Raw genomic sequence first — 19,555 nt, forward strand, 5'->3', positions numbered from 1 at the left:
TATCATTCTTGAACAGTATTGCTAATGAATCCCAGCACATACACAAATTTATGCAGCGCCTTCTTTCACTATTAAATATTTAATTTGTGCACATGTTCATTCACATTTAAAGGGGCAGCAGTATATATTGTTTTTTTTAAATTTAGCGGTTTGGCGCCTTCATTATATTTTATACTTTTGGGGGTGTGTGTGTGCTGTGATTTTGTCCGTGAAGCAGAAAAGGTCCATCACCTTCAGACACTAGTACAAAACTGAGGACTCATGGAGTGGAGCAGGGTTTTAGGAGAAGCACCCAGGGGTAGTGTCTTTAAAGTTTTGCCAGTGTCCAATTACCTGAAAGTACATACATATAACCTATGGTGTATGAATACTCTGTTGGGCTCTGTACATTTAAGATATACATAATCCAACTGTGCTCCGCATTCTGTCAAGACAATCATATACAGAGAGATGCAACAATCAACACCATTTGCAAAAATTAACTGCAGTTTGTAATTTACCCATTACAAAGCGGCTACAAGAGAGCTTTAATTAGATTGCAAATAATTTATTATAGTATATACCCATAAATATATGAAAAAAAAAATGCATGTCTAGTGTCAAGTCCATTTCAATTACAATAGTCATATAAGATCATTAAAGAGCGGGTGTAACAACGCTTCTTCGGCTGTGATCCTTGTGGCTGGATTCATATCCAGTAATCTATCCAATAGATGGTATGCCTCATCTGGTACGCTGTGCCAGCCATTTATGTTACATTGATCATATTCGGTGCCCTCAGACATTAGTGTGTACTTTAAACCATTATCAGTATCCTCAGCAGGGTTGACATCAGTCTGCTCAACAAACCAGCCATCTTGATTTTCCATTATTCTTAGCTGCAGTGATGTTCGCTGTTTTTGAATTTCTGTTTCACTACCTGATGCAGGCACCATGCACACTCTTCTTAGACCTTCACATAATGTTCTTAAATCTTTTGGAGGAAGTTCTTTGCTACAAAGCACAGTCTTACCTGCAGAGGAGGGGGAAAAAAAAATAAATAAAAAAGAAAGGTAAAAAATTCTCCCACTACTTAAATCACAGTTCTTAAAGATGGGATTGAATGTTTTATGAACTAAAAAAACAGAAATTTTTAGCACTTAAATATTTTTGTTAGCAACCTTAGAACAATGAAGTGATAACTATTACTATAGAAGAATTATAGATAATATACAGTCCAACTCTAGGAAACTCTTTGTAGTTGGACTGCGCTCATACTGCAAGGGCTAATTGCTCATTTAGAGCTAAGACACAGAAAGGAATTTTTACTTACCTGTAAATTCTATATCTTGAAGAACAGTAAATGACAAACTGAGTATTCATAAACTGACTGGACAGGCCACCTGGACACCTAACCTAGTAGGTAGAAATCCAGCATGTCCACAATTGTTATTAAAGTTCCACTTTAGGATATAGAATTGACTATAAATCAAAATTCCTCTCCCCTTAATTGCACAGTACAGGACACAGGCTGAGTATTCATAGACACTGGGATGCCCCCAAGCAATAAATGAGAAACGAAGGCAACAATTAGGAAAAAAAAACTGCGCCAACGGGCCCAACAAGGGGGCCGACAGACAAAGCTCCAGTGCTGCTACCAAGTACATTGCAGCCGAAATCTGCATCTGCAGATGAATGGACATCTGTCTGGTAGAACTTTGAAAAGGTATTAACAGAGGACCAGGTGGTGAGTTTTCAAAGCTGGGCTACAGTGGCTTGGTGCCGGAAATTACAAGAAACGTCCACTGGCCTGGTGAAATGTAGGAGTGTTTTTTTTCTCCTGAGCTGTCTTCCCCATCTAGTGTTGGTGGACATTGAAGATGTCCCGTGTAAGGTCAGGTGGGTGGGACAAAATAGGTAGTCTTCCCGACCAAAGCTATTGCTTTGGAGGTAGACTTTGATGTCTCTGACTATATCCAGGCAATGAAGAGTAATTTCTTTAGGGTAGTTTGGAGTGGGGCACAAAGATGGAAGGACCAGGTTTTCATTGAGGCAAAAGACGGATACCGCTTAGGAAGAAAAGATTATTTTGGGGTAAAGACTATTGTTTTTGTGAAGAACAAGGAAAAGTTTCTTAAAAGGAGAGCTGCCAACTCAGCCACGTTGCACAGACAATCACCAAGGCCAGTTTAAAGGAGAGGTCATCTAAGATAAATACCCTGATGACTTATAATAGGTGGTCTCCGTAGGGCTGAGAGAACCAAACTTCGGGTCCGAAGAAATAACAGGGTGCTGTAACGGAGACCTGAACTGAACATACATCTTCAATAATGGTTTTGACCAGGGAGAGCAAGACAGGTCAAGTCCAGGTTGTGGAAAGGACACAATGGGATTGAAATGCCTGTGTTCACAGCAGGCAAAGGCATCTTTCCAAGTACAATAATAGATCTTTTTGGAAGTGGCTTTTTTGCTTTCATCAAGGTAGGCGTGAAAGACTCAAACCCCCCCCAAGTCCGTTAAGACCTGGTCTTCAATGGCCATGCTGGTAAAGTTGGTGACAGAGGACAGAATAGAGGGCTCTGTGAGGTCAGGGGTAATCGCTTAGTAGTCTCAGCAATTCTGTGTACCAAGTTCTTCTGGGCCAGTCTGCCACAATGAGAATCATACGTTTCTTCTCCAGCCCTATTTTGTGGGGCATTTGAAGTAGAATTCACACTGGAGGGAAGGCAATAATTAGCCTTAACTGAGACCAGGTGATTATCAAAGCATTTGATGCAAGTGCTGGAGGATACTTGACCTGGACACAAAGAGGTAGCATGTTGTTGAATCTGGAGGCCAGGATATTCACGTCCAGGGCATACATTTTTTTTTTAAATGTCTTGGCAAATTAGCTTAAGGCTCTTCCAGATCAGCCAAATTTGCTGTCATATGATCTGACCTTCCAGCCTGCTTTGCAGTTGCTGGCTTTGACAACAAGGCTGTTGAAGCCCAAGTTTTGAGGGATAGGGTACTTCTGTAATCTCTACTCTTCTCCAGGAAGGTGTACCACTGTACATATGAAGCCTTTTTTTTGCCTAGTGTGAGGCTTATAAGCGTCAAAGAAAAATATTGCACAGGTAGATTTTAAATAAAAAAATACAAGCTGCCGACAGCACCACAACAGGACAGTTGGTGATAGAAACAAATTGCCGCACTAATATATAGTTTCAAAACACACACATTATATATAGATTAGTCTCAAAACACACAAAAAACAATGTAAGTGAACCCAGTCTCTTGAAGTGAATATCCAATGTAAGTGAACAAAATTTGTGTAATTTTCACCAATGTGCACCTCCACCTTGATTCATGTGAAATGCAGAGTTCTAAACTTCAAATTCTAAGTCTAGAAAAAGCGTAAGCGATACACAGAAGATCTATTCGGTTCCCTCTGTTTAGGCTGAAAAGGATAGTGTCATAGCTGACAATGAAAATTGCTCCAACTCACACACCAAAGGGAAAAGAAAAATGGTCCACAGCTTAACACTGTATGGTATTTTATTAAAAGAAAAATGATACTAAGAACTCACAGAACTCCAGATCAAATCCAGCATATAAAAAAAAAATAAAAAAATCAAGGGTTCCTGGGAACTAGTCCACATGTAGACAGGCTCAAATTGTGTAGTACTCCAGGGCGGAGTCCATGTGTTTGAGGTTGATGAAACAAATCTGTAGACTTCAGATTAATTTGGTTATTCTGAGTCCGTCCCTGTTTGTTCCACCTAAGGGTTCTCGCAATAGTCAAGCTGATTCTCGATCCACTCTCTTTAGGTGGATTTTTCTCAGTGGTATCAAGGGCAAAGTTCCTCCTTTCCTGGTCAAAGCCCATTTCACCAGAAGTGCCAGTAATCAAGCTTCTGTTCAAGCTTGTAAGGCTGTCATCTGGTATTATCTTCACACATATACCAAGTTCTACAAGGGGGATATTCACGCCTCTGTTGGCACCAGTTTTAAGATTTTGCAGGCAGCTTTGTAGTAGGGCTTTCCCCTATTTGGTGTTTAGGAGTGTCATGTTGCCCATTCCTCACGCTCAGTGCTTTTGGACATTCCAAGTTGTCATGAATATCACATGAAGTGCCCTGTGATATTTATGCTTTTTGCTTTAGCCTTTCTTGGAGCCTCTTGTCTGTTCCTCACTGCTTGATCCAACACTGAGGCTCAGCTGAGCTTGAAGTGGTTCAGTGTCTATTCACCTGAAGGTGGCAGCATAACCAAAGTAGTGATGCAAATGAAGTGCACTTTGTCCTGTAATGTACTCCAAGAAAAATATTTGACAGGTAAACCAAATATCCAATTGTTTTGCTAGTCTATTACTAAATTGTTTTATCTATGAACATAGCCTTAAAAGTAATTAAAGTATCTGCTTTAACAGAAGATTTTTTTCCTCCAACAAGTCGGGCCCATTTTTCACGGCTTTCAGTTATATTACAGAACAGAGTTGAGATTAGAAAACTAGCTTACCAAACTGATATGGCTATAAATAAGTGTATAAGCTGCACGTGTTGTTCTAAAATTAGTACTCCTCAGAATGCTTACCAAACTGTTTAGCAGCTCTAATGGTTTCTTGTGAACCACGGATCGTTATGATTTGTGCCAAAGCATTCATATCATCGCCAGCATTGAAGAAATGATATCTTCCACTGAGCAGGGATAGAAAGATGATGCCTGCAGACCACATGTCAATTGCTGAAATAAAAAGTAGAATTAGAAATGCAATCCTGATTTTAATCATACATCCTTAAGCTCAAAACAGAAGGATTTATTTAAAAACCTTAATTTTTTTTTTTTGTAAAGAAGGGAAAAGGAAACAGGCTACATAGTTAAAATGTCTCCTTTGTAAATTTACATTATACAAAAACAAAATACCAGCTTAGCAGGTTTGACACAACAGACAGAGCACATTAGAGCAGTGGTTCCCAAAGTGGGGGTCGCGACCCCCCGGGGGGTCGCGGAGTGGGGAGCGGGGGGTCGCGAGATGATTTACAGAAACTTTTTATTATTTTTAATGCGAGTTAATGCGAGACACGGCAGGCAAAAACATTTTTTTTTTTACTGGTCAATTTTGAGATTTTTGGATATTTGTCTTCAATAACATGTCTTCTTTCAGACTGTGGTGAAAAAAAAAGTCCGAAATACACATTTAGGTCTTTATTTTATTACACTTTGTCTGTTTGCGTCTGTAGATTTCGCGTAAATAGGAAATAGAAACCCTTTATTATAAAAATAGAAACCCTTTATTATAAAAAAAATAGGTGGCTCTTAACGTTTTTCTGGCATAGCGGTGCACGGCAAATATTTAATGCATTCAATGAAAATATTCAATGGTATTCAGTGCAAAACAAAAATGAAAAATACAATTAGCCAATAAAATAAACAAATTATTGTGGCATTAATTAGCCCATAAACAATATTTATTGTAAAGCCTAAACGAATTTGTTTAAAGAAAGAGGCCGCTCACTCTAACGTTAACCAGATAAATGTTAGCTTTTATGAAGCGCATATCCAAGTGTTTGTGCGGAGTGGAGCGCGCACTATATGACATGGATAGAGGCGCCGCTGCCATCACTCGCATTTTCCTATCAACAGTGGAAACAACTTAAAATACTTCATTTCTGGTCGGCAGCTTGTTCGTATTCTGTCTCTAAGCATTTCACAGTTATGGATGTATTTGTTTTTGTCCATAATTTGTTAATAAAATAGCCTGGCTTAGAGATTGTGTTCCTTTTTGTTTTAGCTCTGTCAGTATGTAACCAAATCGCAAATCTTACATACGAGGGGGAGGGGGAGGGGTCGCGGGTCGTCAGCAATCTAATATTGGGGGTCGCGGTCTGAAAAGTTTGGGAACCCCTGCATTAGAGTAACACCAGCTACTCATATGTAGGTGTGGCTCCCATAGATTGCAACAGTATAGGCCCAGGATGAATATATAAATCTGGGGATCTGATCCCATACACTCCTCAGATTATATATTATGCACTTATACATTAAACCTTTTTAAAATGGGTTTATAAAAAGATCATCTTTGTGGTAAGTGTTGTAGAGATCATGGTGATTTAATCCATATGCTTTGGAGCTGCTCCAAGCTTCATAGGTATTGGGTGCCTGTTATTGATACAATTCAGTGTTTCAAACCAATGTTCATTTGGATCCAAAGCAATGCCTACTGTAAATATTGGATGAGCTACCAGTACATTAGGAAGCTTTTTCTAGAGCTTTATTTTGAGCTCGAAGTCTTTTAATACTAGAAGTCCAAGAATCCCCCAATGTATCTGCATATTAACCACTTTACCACTAGAGCATTTTGCTGTCTTACGTCTGGGCCACTTTTTGCGATTCGGCGCTGTGCGACTTTAACTGACAATTGCGCGGTCGTGCAACGCCGTACCCAAACGAAATTGATGTCCTTTTTCTCCCACAGAGCTTTCTTTTGGTGGTATTTGATTACCTGTGTGATTTTTACTTTTTGCGCTATAAACAAGAGCGTTTATTTTGAAAAAATAACAATATTTTTAACATTTTTTTATATGAAATTCCCCCCAAAAAAGATGTAAAAACCAATTTTTTTTTAAATTTTTGGCCAATTTGTTTTCTGCTACCCATGTTTGGTAAAAAAAAAAAAAAAAAAAAAAATCGCAATAAGCGTATTTTGATTGGTTTGCGCAAAAGTTATTGCGTTTACTAACAAAGGGAAAGATTTATGTCATTTTTGGTGTTTTTTTTTTTTTAACGAGTAATGGCGGCGATCTGCGATTTTTTTTGCGGGACTGCGACATTGCGGCGGACAGATCGGACCCTTGACTGACATTTTTGACACTTTTGGGGGTACCAGTGACATTACTGCAGTAATCAGTGCTATAAATATGCACTGTTACTGTAAAAATGACACTGGCAGGGAAGGGGTTAATTTTATTGGAGAGGGAGGGGTTAATGTATGCTTGGTGCTTACTGACGTGTGGGGGGGGGGGGGGGGTGACTGTGTGAGACAGGGACAGATCGGATGTCCAGCTATGCTGAACACTCCGATCTGTCACTCCCTGTCACTGAGGAGATCCGCCCGCTAGATCCCCGACGATCGGGTCCCCTGGCCCGACTCCCGCTGTGAATGAAAACAGCAGGAGCGCGTCGCCTACAGGGGAGGAGTCTGGCGACGTAGGTCTATGTCGTCAGACGGGATCGTGCCACTTTGCAGCAGTACTATTCCAGTACTCAGTGGTAAAGTGGTTAAAAGGCAGCTGGCTGGATACTCCTGGGCTGTCTCCTATTAACCTTGTAATGAGTAAATGACAAGAATTTTATGACACACCCCAAACACCTCTTGTATTGGAAAGATGCGAGTTACTGTTTAGATGCACTGACAGCATAAGGCTGCACTTATTTCCTAAGTTTTCTTCATACCCTGAATGTGCTTTATGTAATCGTATTTCTCATATTCACTGTGAAACTTTTTTCTCAAAGACAGCTCTTGAAAATTTGGGGGATTTTTTTTTTCTTTAATTTGACATTTTAAAACTTTCTTGTTTACACAAGAAATGCAAAAATACAAAAGATAAAAAAAAAGAAAAGAAATGCTAATACTAATTACAGACATCGTACCTAGTATGCCACAAGTGTATCAATTTGAGGTAGCACAAAAAAAAAAAAAAAAAAAGAAAAATAAAAAATCACACAAAGCAAACTCCTAACCCAAATACTGGTATATCCCCAACACCTCTTCCCACCATGCAGCTGTAGGGATATGCCAACCACCAGGCCTGTGTAGATAGGATCATTATCAAGGAAGACAAATAGGATCAGCCACCTCTTGCATGGATTCAAAAAACGCAAAAGCTTCAAAAATATCAAGAGCCTCACTTAATCTTAAATCCTGTGCCCCAATGAGGGCCTTAGGAAACAGATAAAGAACCAAACAAATTGAGAGATTTAGAGATATTAGACCCCCTATGGGAAGTTAATCATTTGTGGTAGGCATCACCCAGCTGTGCCAGACAGCAAATCTTTGGGATAGCCTCTACTGTGATAGGTGGCCTCATACAAGGGTAACTTTAAAGGCTGCGTTTATTAACCCCTTTCAAAAGGAGTGGGAGCTTAGGACTTTTTCCCAATGCTTTATGTGCATGTGGAACTATCTCCTCAACCAGATGCAGCGGACAACCTGAAACCAACATTGGGATTTGCGTGATATCTATAAACATTTGAACGACCTCCTCTAAAACCGTCGGACTACAGAGCAGTGCCAGAAAATATGATCAAGATCCGCTGAGGAAAAAAGCTACACTTGCCAGCACTCTGCAGAGGTGATCGATATACATTTTATCCAACTTGGCAGACAAAAGGGAGGCTTGGTTCACACTAGCCCAACTCCAAAGTCACACGACTTTTAGTCCAACTTTGATGTGACTTTTTACACTGTGGCATTGAAGTCATATCAAAGTCAGACCAAAGTAGTGCAGGAACCTTTTCCAAAGTCGGACAGACTTTTGTAGTATCAGTTAAGACAGGTTTCATATGGAAACATTGAATTTCACATTTCATCTGCCTTGAGGTTTTACAAGTTGGATCCTAGATCGTATCAGTGTGAACCGAGCCCTAATTCGGATTCTGTAAAGGAAATAAAATGGCTCAGTCCCTTGCTGAAACCAAATATTTGAAATGCATAATGCAGGGCTCGACATATCCCAGGCGCCATTGCGAAACCGTACCCTGGTGCCTGGGTTTTTGTCAGTGACAGGTGCCTCTGCTACATAATGAGCTGCAGGGTCTTAGCCGGGATGGTGGAGGTGGCCCAAGCCGCGTAGTCCCTCCGGACACAAGAGCACTGCTTGATGGCGGCAGCAGGGATGGAGCAGAAAGAGCGGCACAGCCCCTGGGGGGGGGGGGGGGGGGGAGAGGAGTGATCAGTCAGCAGAGTGAAGTCCAGCTGGGGATCCCCGGCAGCCTATCATCCCCATTGCTGTTGCCCCCCTCCACCCAGGGTATTGCGGGAGGCAGGAGCAGCTTGGCTCAGGAAGGGGGCGACCCGACTCAGGAACATATGGGATCTGGAGTTGGTGGTTTACCGGCACTAGAGAGGCCTGCTTCTCTGATTGGAGGAAAGGCAGAGGCTGAGCCTGGGAGAAGAGGTACTGTGTTGGAAGCAATTCATAGAAATGCTGGAGAGCCTGAAAGAGTGTGAGGTGGTAATCACCTGCCTGCTAGCATGTCTAGCCTAGGCACACACAATGTAAATGCAAATTTTTTTTTTTGATAAACTGAATGCAGAATTTTTAAATCGGTTTTAGATGGTTTTGTTTTTTTTTTCTTGCTTTATCGTTCTATTTTTTCCCCATAGCAGTCTTGCTGAGTTTAGTAGTCCTCCAGACTTTTTATTGCATAGTTAATGTGTTCATTTTCCTTTTGAGGCAAGGAAGGGGATACAGTCAATTTAGGCTCCATTGACACCTGGGCGTTTTCAGCTCCAAAAACGCTCAAAAGAAACACTTCCAAAACGCCCAACAAGTAAAACCCCATTCATTTAAATGGCCCCTGTTCACATCTGAGCGTTTTGCAAAACGCCTGTAGCTGAAAAAAGTACATGAGCTTCTTTTTGGGCTGATTACCAGCGTTTTTGATAGATGTCAATGAAAAACGCCTGAAAAAATCGCGGTAAAAAACGCTACGCTCAAGTGTGAATGCAGCCTAAATGTGTTAGACACAAAATTATACAGTACATGTATATATCGCTTATATCCTGTGCAATGTATCAAATAGCACTAATTCATATGAATATATATATATTTTTTTCTTTTATATATATATATATATATATATATATATTTATATATATATATATATATATATATATATATATATATATATATATATATATTTCTTTAAAAAAAAAAAAAAAAAGTGCCTTGTGCTAATAAAAAAAAAAAAGTCCAAGCCGCTAATAGATGGGATTAGCGCCCCCTCCCCCCCCTATTTTTTTCATTACAATAATTTTAAAGTGATCAAAAAACAGGACAGCAGAGGTTTATCCTTTTTTTTCCCCCTCACAGGGCTGTTGATACCCTGTATAGTCCAGTAGCGCAGGTTTTCCTCTTAACGCGTTAGCCCCACGTATGGCGGCGTGGCGTACAGCCATGTACATAAATTGTCAGATACTGATTTTGGAAAGACTTAAGGCGCCCCCCCCCCCCCACCTCTATGTGCAGCCTTCTTCAATATAAAACAATATATGACCGCAGAAGTTAAATCTGACAATTCTCCTGAGCGGGCTAGTCACGGAGTCATACCAAAAAAACCTGGCTCCTAACCTTTTTAGCTGGCTCCTAGATTCAAAGCAAATTTGTCAAGCCCCTGGCATAATGCCATCAATCATCTCCTTGAAGGTCGGAATCATCTATCAACCACCTCTCCCTAAAGTGTTCAAGAGCAGGTGGCCGTACAGGAAACAAATCCTTATACATTTCAGACAGTGGTTTCAACATAGAAACTGTACAAAATCAGCTGTTCCACGCAGGATGACTTACTATCTAGAGCGGCAGAACTAAACAAATGCATGTCTCAGTTGTAAATAGCAAAAAAATACCTGTTCAGCAAATCATATTTAACCTTTAGTTTATCAAAAGGTAAATAGCTTGCCCTTGAAAATTTTAATAAAACCTTTTCAGGATCTGGTATGACATTAGCCAGTAACATGGTGACCTCAGGCCACAAGGATGACTGGGACGCCTTTCGGACTCAAACCTGCAGAGTAGGCGAGGGAGGTTCCATAAAGCCTAGGTTTAGTGAAAAGTTTTTTAAAAATCAGCACTAAAAGATGAGAAGTGTCCCTTTTGCTGCCAGCTGAGATTTTAGCTTTAATCTCGAGTCCTCTAATCCTCTGCAGCCTTCCAGTATTGTGGGAGTGAATACAAGTCAAGGGACCTGTATCATTCACTCGTCAAATGAGCAGACTATGCCCACCCTTTCCATTCACCTCCTAACTAGAATACAGCTTCCAGCGACACTTCTCATGTCCTATCAGGAAGAACTGATTCCACGGAGTCGTCCGAGCATCCACTACAAAGTCCCGTGAGCAAGGTATGGGCCTTTATACCTTATGGTGGAGTCATGATGCTAGGAGATCAATGTCTGCATCCGCCCCTCACCCTCTGTTTAACTGCTGGCAGCTTAGAAAGTAAGCCTGACAATTTTTGCACACTTGGAATGTGTAGAGCTGACAAGGCTGGAACAGGACTTCTGTTTACTGTAGAAATAGACAGTTTCTCTCTTAACTGCACGACTTCTGGTTCTGCCCTAATAACTAAAGTAAGCTGTGGCATTGTCTGACTGAGCTCACATGGGCATGCTCCAAAGAAAGCTTGCTCACTTCTGAGGGGTGAGGAATAGCCCAACATGTTCATGGGAATTTGGGATTTGTTCACCAACCAAGTTCCCTGTACTATTGCTGTCCCAAATACACTTCCCCAGCCCAACCTGACAGCATCTGTTGTGATCATTGTCCAAGTCAACAGGGCAAAGGGCTTTTCCTCAGCTCCTTGTTCAGGGTCCTTAGGAATTTATCCCAGTTCCCGGGACATTCTTTTAGTCCAGCCCACAGGAGTCTGACATACTGCTAAGGCAATAACTGATTGCTTTGATGGACACATGAGGGCAGAAGGATTCTAAAAAGACCCGAAGGCTTTTACCAGCATTGCCCTTGAATTCCAGAACGTCCTCTACTAGCATGGTTAGAGACCTGTTGAGAGAGGCAAAAGCCAAAACAACCTCAGGAAGCACTTAATTTCAGAGAAATTATTCCTCTATAGGGAATTGTTGAATAAAGTGTTTTGAGGAGGCATAAACTTTTTTAGAATGTAACCAGTCTCTATATAGAATGTCCTCCACTAAGGAGTTGATATGAAATGTTTGATGGTCTGCTTCCCCCCCCTTTTAGAGGAACCTATACTGGTAACCTTTGGTCAAGAGTCCACAGATGTTTTCAGTGCTAGGACATAACCACACCTCAAACTTTGGAAAATCATTTTTTTCCATAAAATAGTAGAATAGGGCTCTGAGAGGAAATGTCCGGCTCAACAGGAAGGAGCCCTGAGGGCGGGGACAAATATTGGAGTTGTGGTCTTGATGAAACGAGCCGAGGCTACTTTTACCTTCTTACCACTCGGGCTGGCTGAAGGGTGCAGTGGCCAGACTATCTCTTCCTATTTTTGCTGTTGGCAACAACGCCTGAGTGATGGGATTTAACTTTTGTGCCTCCCTAGTAGCACTGCTGCATATACAGGAGAAGCAGGGGGGTGAACGAAAAAGCAGAAAAGCTGGATTTTTGCCTTACCGTAAAATCCCTTTCTCTGATGGTCATTGACAGACACAGCTCCAGCTCTTCTCGGCTGATGGGTTTATGCTGCCCCCTACAGGAGTAGGGCACTAGGCGGAAAAAGATTTGACTACACCTATAGAGCAGTCCCAGGGGGTATACTCCCACTTCCTGCTATAGGACTTAAGTTTTGTAACAAGTAGTGTCAGAAGAACATAAAACCCAACTCAATAGCGGGGCGGGTGCTGTGTCCGTCAAAACCATCAGAGAAAAGGATTTTACGGTAAGGCAAAAATCTTCTCTTTTGTTCCTCGACGTACACAGCTCCAGATCTTCTTGACCAATGGGACATCCCAAAACAGTGTCAATATTATGGGGTGGGAAGAACACAGCAAGAAAACAGACTCACTAAAGGCTAAATGTAACCAACCAGGCAAAACAAGAGCTCAACCAGGAACAACTGTAGCTCACCAGCAAATACACCCTCAAAGAGGACAAACCTTTCCAACAGTAACGTGCAAAACCTTTCGGCCAAAAGAAGCATCCGCAGATGCCAACACATCCACCTTATAAAAAAAAAAAAAAGTGTGCACGGCCGGGCCAGGCAGCCGCCTTGCAAACCTGTACTACCGACGCCTAATGACGGATGGCCCAGGAGGCACTAAGCCACCTCGTAGAATGCGCCTTAACAGGGAAAGGAGGATCCTGACCCTTAATTATTATTAATAAAGATTTCTATAGCGCCAGCAATTTACGCAGCGCTTTAAGATATTAGAGGGAGACAGTACATATACAATACAATAAAATACAAGAGGATTTAGAGGGCCCTGCTCAGAAGAGCTTACAATCTAATGGGGTGGGGCAGGTGTTACAAGAAGAGTAAGGAATGAGCTGATGGCAAATTAGTTGGCGGTGTGATAGGCTTCCCTGAAGAAATGAGTTTTCAGGGATCGCCTGAAAGCAGCTAGAGTAGGAGATAGCCGTACAGGTTGAGGTAGAGCGTTCCAGAGGATGGGAGAGGCCCTGGAGAAATCCTGGAGATGAGCATGAGAGAAGGAGACAAGGGAGCTTGAGAGTAGGAGGTCTTAAGAGGAGCGGAGAGGACGATTTGGGTGATATTTGGAGACAAGATTGTTAGTATTTTGAATTTAATTCACTGGGCAATCAGGAGCCAGTGTAGGGATTGGCAGAGGGGAGGCAGACGCTGAGCGGTTGGTAAGGTGGATAAGCCTGGCGGCAGCATTCATGATAGACTGAAGAGGGGATAGCCTATAACAGTGATGGTGAATCTTGGCACCCCAGATGTTTTGGAACTACATTTCCTATGATGCTCATGCACTCTGCAGTGTAGTTGAGCATCATGGGAAATGTAGTTCCAAAACATCTGGGGTGCCAAGGTTCGCCATCACTGGCCTATAAAGTGGTAGGCCTATGAGAAGGGAGTTGCAATCTTCGAGGCGAGAAATAACTAGGGAGTGAATGAGTAGCTTGGTGGTTTCAGTTGTTAAAAAGGGGCGAATTTTAGAGATGTTGCGGAGGTGAAGTCTACAAGCTTTTGACAATGATTGGATTTGGGGCTGAAAGGACAGGTCAGAGTCCAGGATTACACCTAGTACCCTGGCATGAGGGGAGGGATTGATGGTTGCATAACTAATTTTGATAGAAAAGTCATGGAGGGGGGCACGGGCGGGAGGGAATATTACCAGCTCAGTTTTAGAGAGATTTAGTTTGAGGAATTGGTGCGACATCTATGCTGATATGTCAGTAAGTTAGCAATGCGAGAGGTGACGAGTAGACAGATTTGAGTGTCATTGGCGTATAGATGGTATTGGAAGCTGTGGGCGGTTTTTAAGTGACCAAGGGAGGCGGTGTAGATAGAGAAGAGGAGGGGTCCAAGAACAGAGCCTTGGGGAACCCCCACAGAAAGGGGCAATGGGGAGGAGGAGGTAGAGTTGTGCAACACTGAAGGAGCGCTGTGATAGGTAGGAGGAGAACCAAGATAGAGCAGAATCTTGGAGGCCAAGGGAACAGAGTTTATTAAGAAGGAGCGGGTGGGTCAACAGTATCAAAGGCCGCAGAAAGGTTGCGTTTCAGAAGTATGGAGTAGTGGCCATTGGTTTTAGCAGTTAGTAGATCGTTTGGAATTAATTGGAATGGGTCTGCACCACCGTCTGTCTGATCCATCTGGAAGTGGTCACAGCAGACGCAGCCATCCCCTTACGGGGTCCATGCATAAGGACAAATAGAGAATCAGATTTTTGGAACGACTCAGTCACAGCCCGGTACACCCTGATTGCCTGAACCACATCCAAAGAATGTAAGGCAATCTCTTTAGGATGCTTAGGCCACAAATAAGTCAACACAATGTCTTCATTAAACTGGAAACCAGAGACGTCCTTAGGAAGGGACGACTGGCAGGTACGGAGCACCACCCTGTCTCTGTGAACCACCAGGTAAAGTGAACAACAGGACAACGCAGCCAGCTCAGACACCCTGCGCACAGAAGAAATAGCCAGCAAGAAAGCTACCTTCTGTGTCAAAGTGAGCAGAGAAATCTCACGAATAGTTTCAAAAGGCAGGACAACCCCAAATTGAGGTCCCATGGAGGCAACGGAGACCTCAACAGTGGAGCCAGGTGGCAGATCCCCTGAACAAAAGGTGTGAACCAAGGAATTTGTGGTCAATGGGTGCTGAAAGAAAAATCGCAAGGGTGGATATCTGGCCTTTGATGGTACTCAAGACCAAACGCTGATCTACACCTCTTGAGAAACTCCAAAACACGATCCGTTAAATGGGTTAGGCAAAGCCTGACTGCCCGAATTTCCAGGATATTGATCGACAGACGGGACTCCTTCAGAGTCCAAACCCCCTGAGCCTGATCCATGCCCAAGACACCTCTCTGCCTGGACAGGCTGGCATTCATGGTGACCACCGTCCAGTACAGGGGGAGAAAGGATTTTCCCTGTCAAAGCGCCGGAGAGTGGAGCCACCAGATCAGAGACCCTCTCGTACCCCAGCTCAACAGGATCAGATTTGCCTAGGCTCTAGAGGGTGTGGGTTCTTGTTCCATTTGGCAAGAAGCTCCTTCTGTAGAGACCTGGTATGGAACTGAGCAAACCGAACCACCTCAAAAGGTGGAAACCATCAGGCCAAGCACTTGCATGCAAGTCCTGAGGTATGATCGCCGGTCGGACAACAGGAGCCGCACCGCATCCTGCAACTTCTAGAGTTTAACCTCCAGAAGAAACACCCTGGCTGAGGTTGGGTCTAGGGTCAGGCCCAGATAGTCTAGTTTAGTGGACGGGACCAGAAGAGATTTTTTGGAAATTCAGTTTCCATTTGATCTCTTGCAAGGTTCGCACCAAAATGTCCAGATTGTCTTTCAATTGTCTTTCTCGCAGAAGGACATTGTCCAGGTACCCCAGCACTACAATCCCCTTCTGCCTTAGTAATGCCAACACCGGGGCCAAAACATTTATAAAACACCCAAAGAGCCAAGGCGAGACCAAAGGCTATTGCCACGAATTGATAGTGCTCCTTGCCCATGACAAAGCAAAGGAAATGCTGATGTCCAACATAGTGTATATTGGGATATGAAGGTAAGCGTCCTTGATACCAATGGAGGCCAGGAAATCCCCTTGATGAAGGGATGCCACTACCGTGCGAATTGACTCCATTCAAAATTTCTAAACCTGCACAAAGCGGTTCAAAGCCTTGAGGTCCTTGCCTTCCTTCCTAAGAACAGTAAATAGGTTTGAAAAAAACCCCTAAAAGCGCTCTGATTCCGGGATCGGTACAATGATCCCTGTGAGAGCAGATCCTGTACTGCCCCGTAAGAAAGTAGGGGGGACACTACTCACCACACCATGGCACCAGACGGGCGCTACTCCCAGCACTCCATCGCACCATCTTGGAATGGGGGTGCTGCAGCCTGAGGTACGCTGTGACTTTGATCGTGACTGCTGTTGTGACCAGGGCTATGTTGCGGCCAACCTAGCGTAGCTTACACAGGAACAACAAAAAAAAAAAAGTAAAGGAAAAAAAAAAAAAAAAAAAAAAATTGATTTTTGACTTACCGTAAAATCCTTTTCTCTTAGGTTAATTGACGGACACAGCTTCATACCTTCATTAGACGATGGGTTATGCTGCGCTTCCTAGGAGTAGGACACTAGACTGAAAAGGGTTGACAAAAGTTAACAAAAAAAAAAAAAACTTAACTACGCCTACTGGGCAGTCCAAGGTGGTATACTCCCACTTCCTGTTCCAGGATCTCAGTTTTGTAACCAGCAGTGTCAGAATACATAACCCAACTCCACAGAGGGGTTAGTTCTGTGGCCATCAATGAACATCAGAGAAAAGGATTTTACGGTAAAAACACAAATCCAGTTTTCTCTTTAGTGCATTGACGGACACAGCTTCATATCTTCATTAGATGGATGGGACGTCCCAAAGCAGTATCAGTATGAGGGGTGGGAAAAGCACAGTTCTAGACATATTCCCAAAAGAAAGGTCTAAACTTAGCCAACCAGGTAAACCAGGAGCACAACCATGAATAACTGGAGCTCACTTACCAGAAAAAAAAAACACCCTCAGATGACTGCCACAGCAGCCTACAAAACCTTGCAGCCAAAAGCAGCATCAGCAGAAACATACATTTTGTAAAACTTGGTGAACGTATGTACAGATGCCCAGGTTGCAGCTTTGCAAACCTGGACCACGGACGCCTGATGCCAAAAGGCCCAGGAGGCACTAAGCGCCCCTGTGGAATGTGCCTTAACAAGGAAAGGAGGGACCCGACCCCTAATTGAATAGGCCTGCACCACTGTTTGCTTGATCCATCTGGAAATGGTCACGGCAGATGCAGCCTGCCCCTTACGAGGACCATCCGTGAGGATAAACAAGGAATCTGATTTTCGAATAGACTCAGGTCGCCATCAAGTAAACCCTGATAGCTCGATTCACATCTAAAGAAAGTAAGGCAGGCCTACCGGGATACCAGGAAATTCCCTGGATCTGCTTTGAAATAGGGCCGCTTTGATATGGGCTGCTGTGCTCCAGCGATGGATTCTTCTTTCCTACGCCAGCCGCTGTGAGCGGCATGACGTCATATCCGGCGGGCGGCGGCGGATCATCTCCTGACTCAGACTGCATGACATCCGATCCCTCCCACACAGACGCCAGCATCATCGCAGCACTGCAGCCAGCAGGTCACACTGAGTGAGCGGAGCCGAGCCTGAGCTGCCCCCTATAGACTGCCAGCCGGGTAATAGTAAAATGGGCTTGGGCTCGTCCTCTTGTATTGCATTTGGGGGGGGGGGGGGGGAATCAGCATATTAGGGCCCCTAATACAATGCTGATCCCCCCCTCCTCCCAATACAAATGCTGATCCGCCCCCCCCCCAATACACTGCTGATCCGTCATCCCTCCCCCTAATACAATGCTGATCCCCCGCCCCCAAATTTAGGGGGAGGGGGGAAACAGCATTGTATTAGGGGGTGGAGGGGAGGGGGGCGACAGCATTGTATTAGGGGCAGCATTGTATTAGGGGGAGGGGGCCAGGAGGGGAAACAGCATTGTATTAGGGGGGGGGGGGAGAACAGCATTGTATTAGGGGGAGAGAGGGGGGGGGATCAGCATTGTATTAGGGGGATGGAACAGCATTGTATTAGGGGGAGTGGGCCAGGTGGGGGGAACAGCATTGTATTCGGAGAGAGGGAATCAGCATTGTATTAGGAGGAGGGGGAAATCAGCATTGTATTAGGGGGAGAGGGCCGGGGGGGGGGGGTGTCAGCATTTTATTAGTCATGAACCCCCTTCCCCAAATACAATGCCGATCCCCCCTCCCCTAATACAATTCAATACAATGCTGTTCCCCCCAAGCCCCCTCCCCCTAATACAATGCTGACCCCCCTCCCCCTAATTTAAAAAAGGGGGGGGGAATCAGCATTGTTTTAGGGGGAGGGGGCCAGGGGAGAACAGCATCGTATTAGGGGGAGGGGGGAGATCAGCATTATATTAGGGGGCCGGGGAGGGGGGGGGGATGATCAGCAGTGTATTAGGGGAGTGGGAGGGGTCAGCAGAGTATTAGGGGGAGGGGGTCAGCAGTGTATTAGGGAAATCAATATAGAAGAAATGGCTGCACTCCAGGTATCATCAAAATTCTGGTTTATTAACTGAATATCCCAATGTGGCAAACAGGTAGACGCATTTCACACACTAGCAAGTGTGCTTAATCATTACTGTGTGTTAGGGGAGGGGGGGGGGGGGTCAGCAGTGTATTAGGGGAGGGGGGGGTCAGCAGACGCGTATTAGATAGGGGGAGGGGGGCCAGATGCATATTAGATAGGGAGAGGGGGGGGGCAGACGCGTATTAGATAGAAAATTTAGGAAAGATTTAGGTCTTTTTTTCCCCCACTAGTAATGGCAGCAATCTGCGATTTTTTGCGGGACTGTGACATTGCGGCGGACAGACAGACAAAAGGACGTTTATGGGAAAGGAAGACCCCAACCTAGGACGCGGCGCATTACCCTTAGAGGATTGGGGAAGATGATATTCTTAACCCCCCCCCCCCCCCCCCGTGATACCTTTGATCAACTCGTCCAGAGAGGATCCAAACAGCCTCCCCCCTAAGGTATAATCAGTCAAGGCCTTTTTAAAAGCCTGGTATGCTGACACCATGCGCTTAATAACAATCCCCACTGCCGCCGCCCTGGCCACCAACAGGGCTGAATCCAGGGACGTAGCACACAAAAACACAAGGGCTTGAGCCAATTGGTCCAGTAGTTCGACACCGCAGGGAGGAGCCGCTCAGCTTCCAAAGTTACTTTTAACTAACTTCACCCGTTCCGTAGCAGTCTGCGCTACCAAAACATTCACAAAGGTAGTCTTTAATATGTGACCTGCTACCACGTCTAAATGGCAGGACAAGGATTCCACCCCATCTATCCACGGGGTCCACAAAAGTTGGGAGATGCTTCCACCAGTACCAGTCGCTTTATTTACCTGGACAACGGGGGATCCTTTTTTGGTGGTACTGTCCACCTAGCGGACACTGCCTCTGGAAAGGGGAAACAGCGTGCAAAGCACTTGGGCACCACCACCATGTGCAAAATGCGCCGCCATTGTTCATCCACAATAGGATGAAACAATTCTGGGCAAGGGAAGACCTTGCCCGATTTATGGGAGTTTGCGGGAGCCAAAAGACACCTGCGTACCCTGCACTGTGGATTCATCAGCCA

General features: G+C 44.1%; 1 protein-coding gene across 4 annotated transcripts in view; it reads right to left on the bottom strand.

Annotated features, from left to right (window-relative positions):
• Nucleotides 1-568: 568 nt before the first annotated feature.
• Nucleotides 569-19,555, bottom strand: part of CDC7 (cell division cycle 7) — a 134,618-nt gene continuing 115,631 nt past the window's right edge. For all 4 annotated transcript variants that reach the window (XM_082264854.1, XM_082264853.1, XM_082264851.1 and 1 more), the window contains exons 10-11: nt 4,555-4,704; nt 569-1,012 (exon numbers count right to left, since the gene is read on the bottom strand). In XM_082264854.1, the coding sequence (XP_082120980.1) occupies nt 624-1,012; nt 4,555-4,704 (539 nt within the window). In that variant the 3' untranslated portion in view covers nt 569-623. The remainder of the gene's footprint in view (nt 1,013-4,554; nt 4,705-19,555) is intronic.

The sequence above is a fragment of the Pelophylax lessonae genome (assembly GCF_965119305.1).
Source record: "Pelophylax lessonae genome assembly, chromosome: 8".
NCBI lineage: Eukaryota > Metazoa > Chordata > Amphibia > Anura > Ranidae > Pelophylax > Pelophylax lessonae.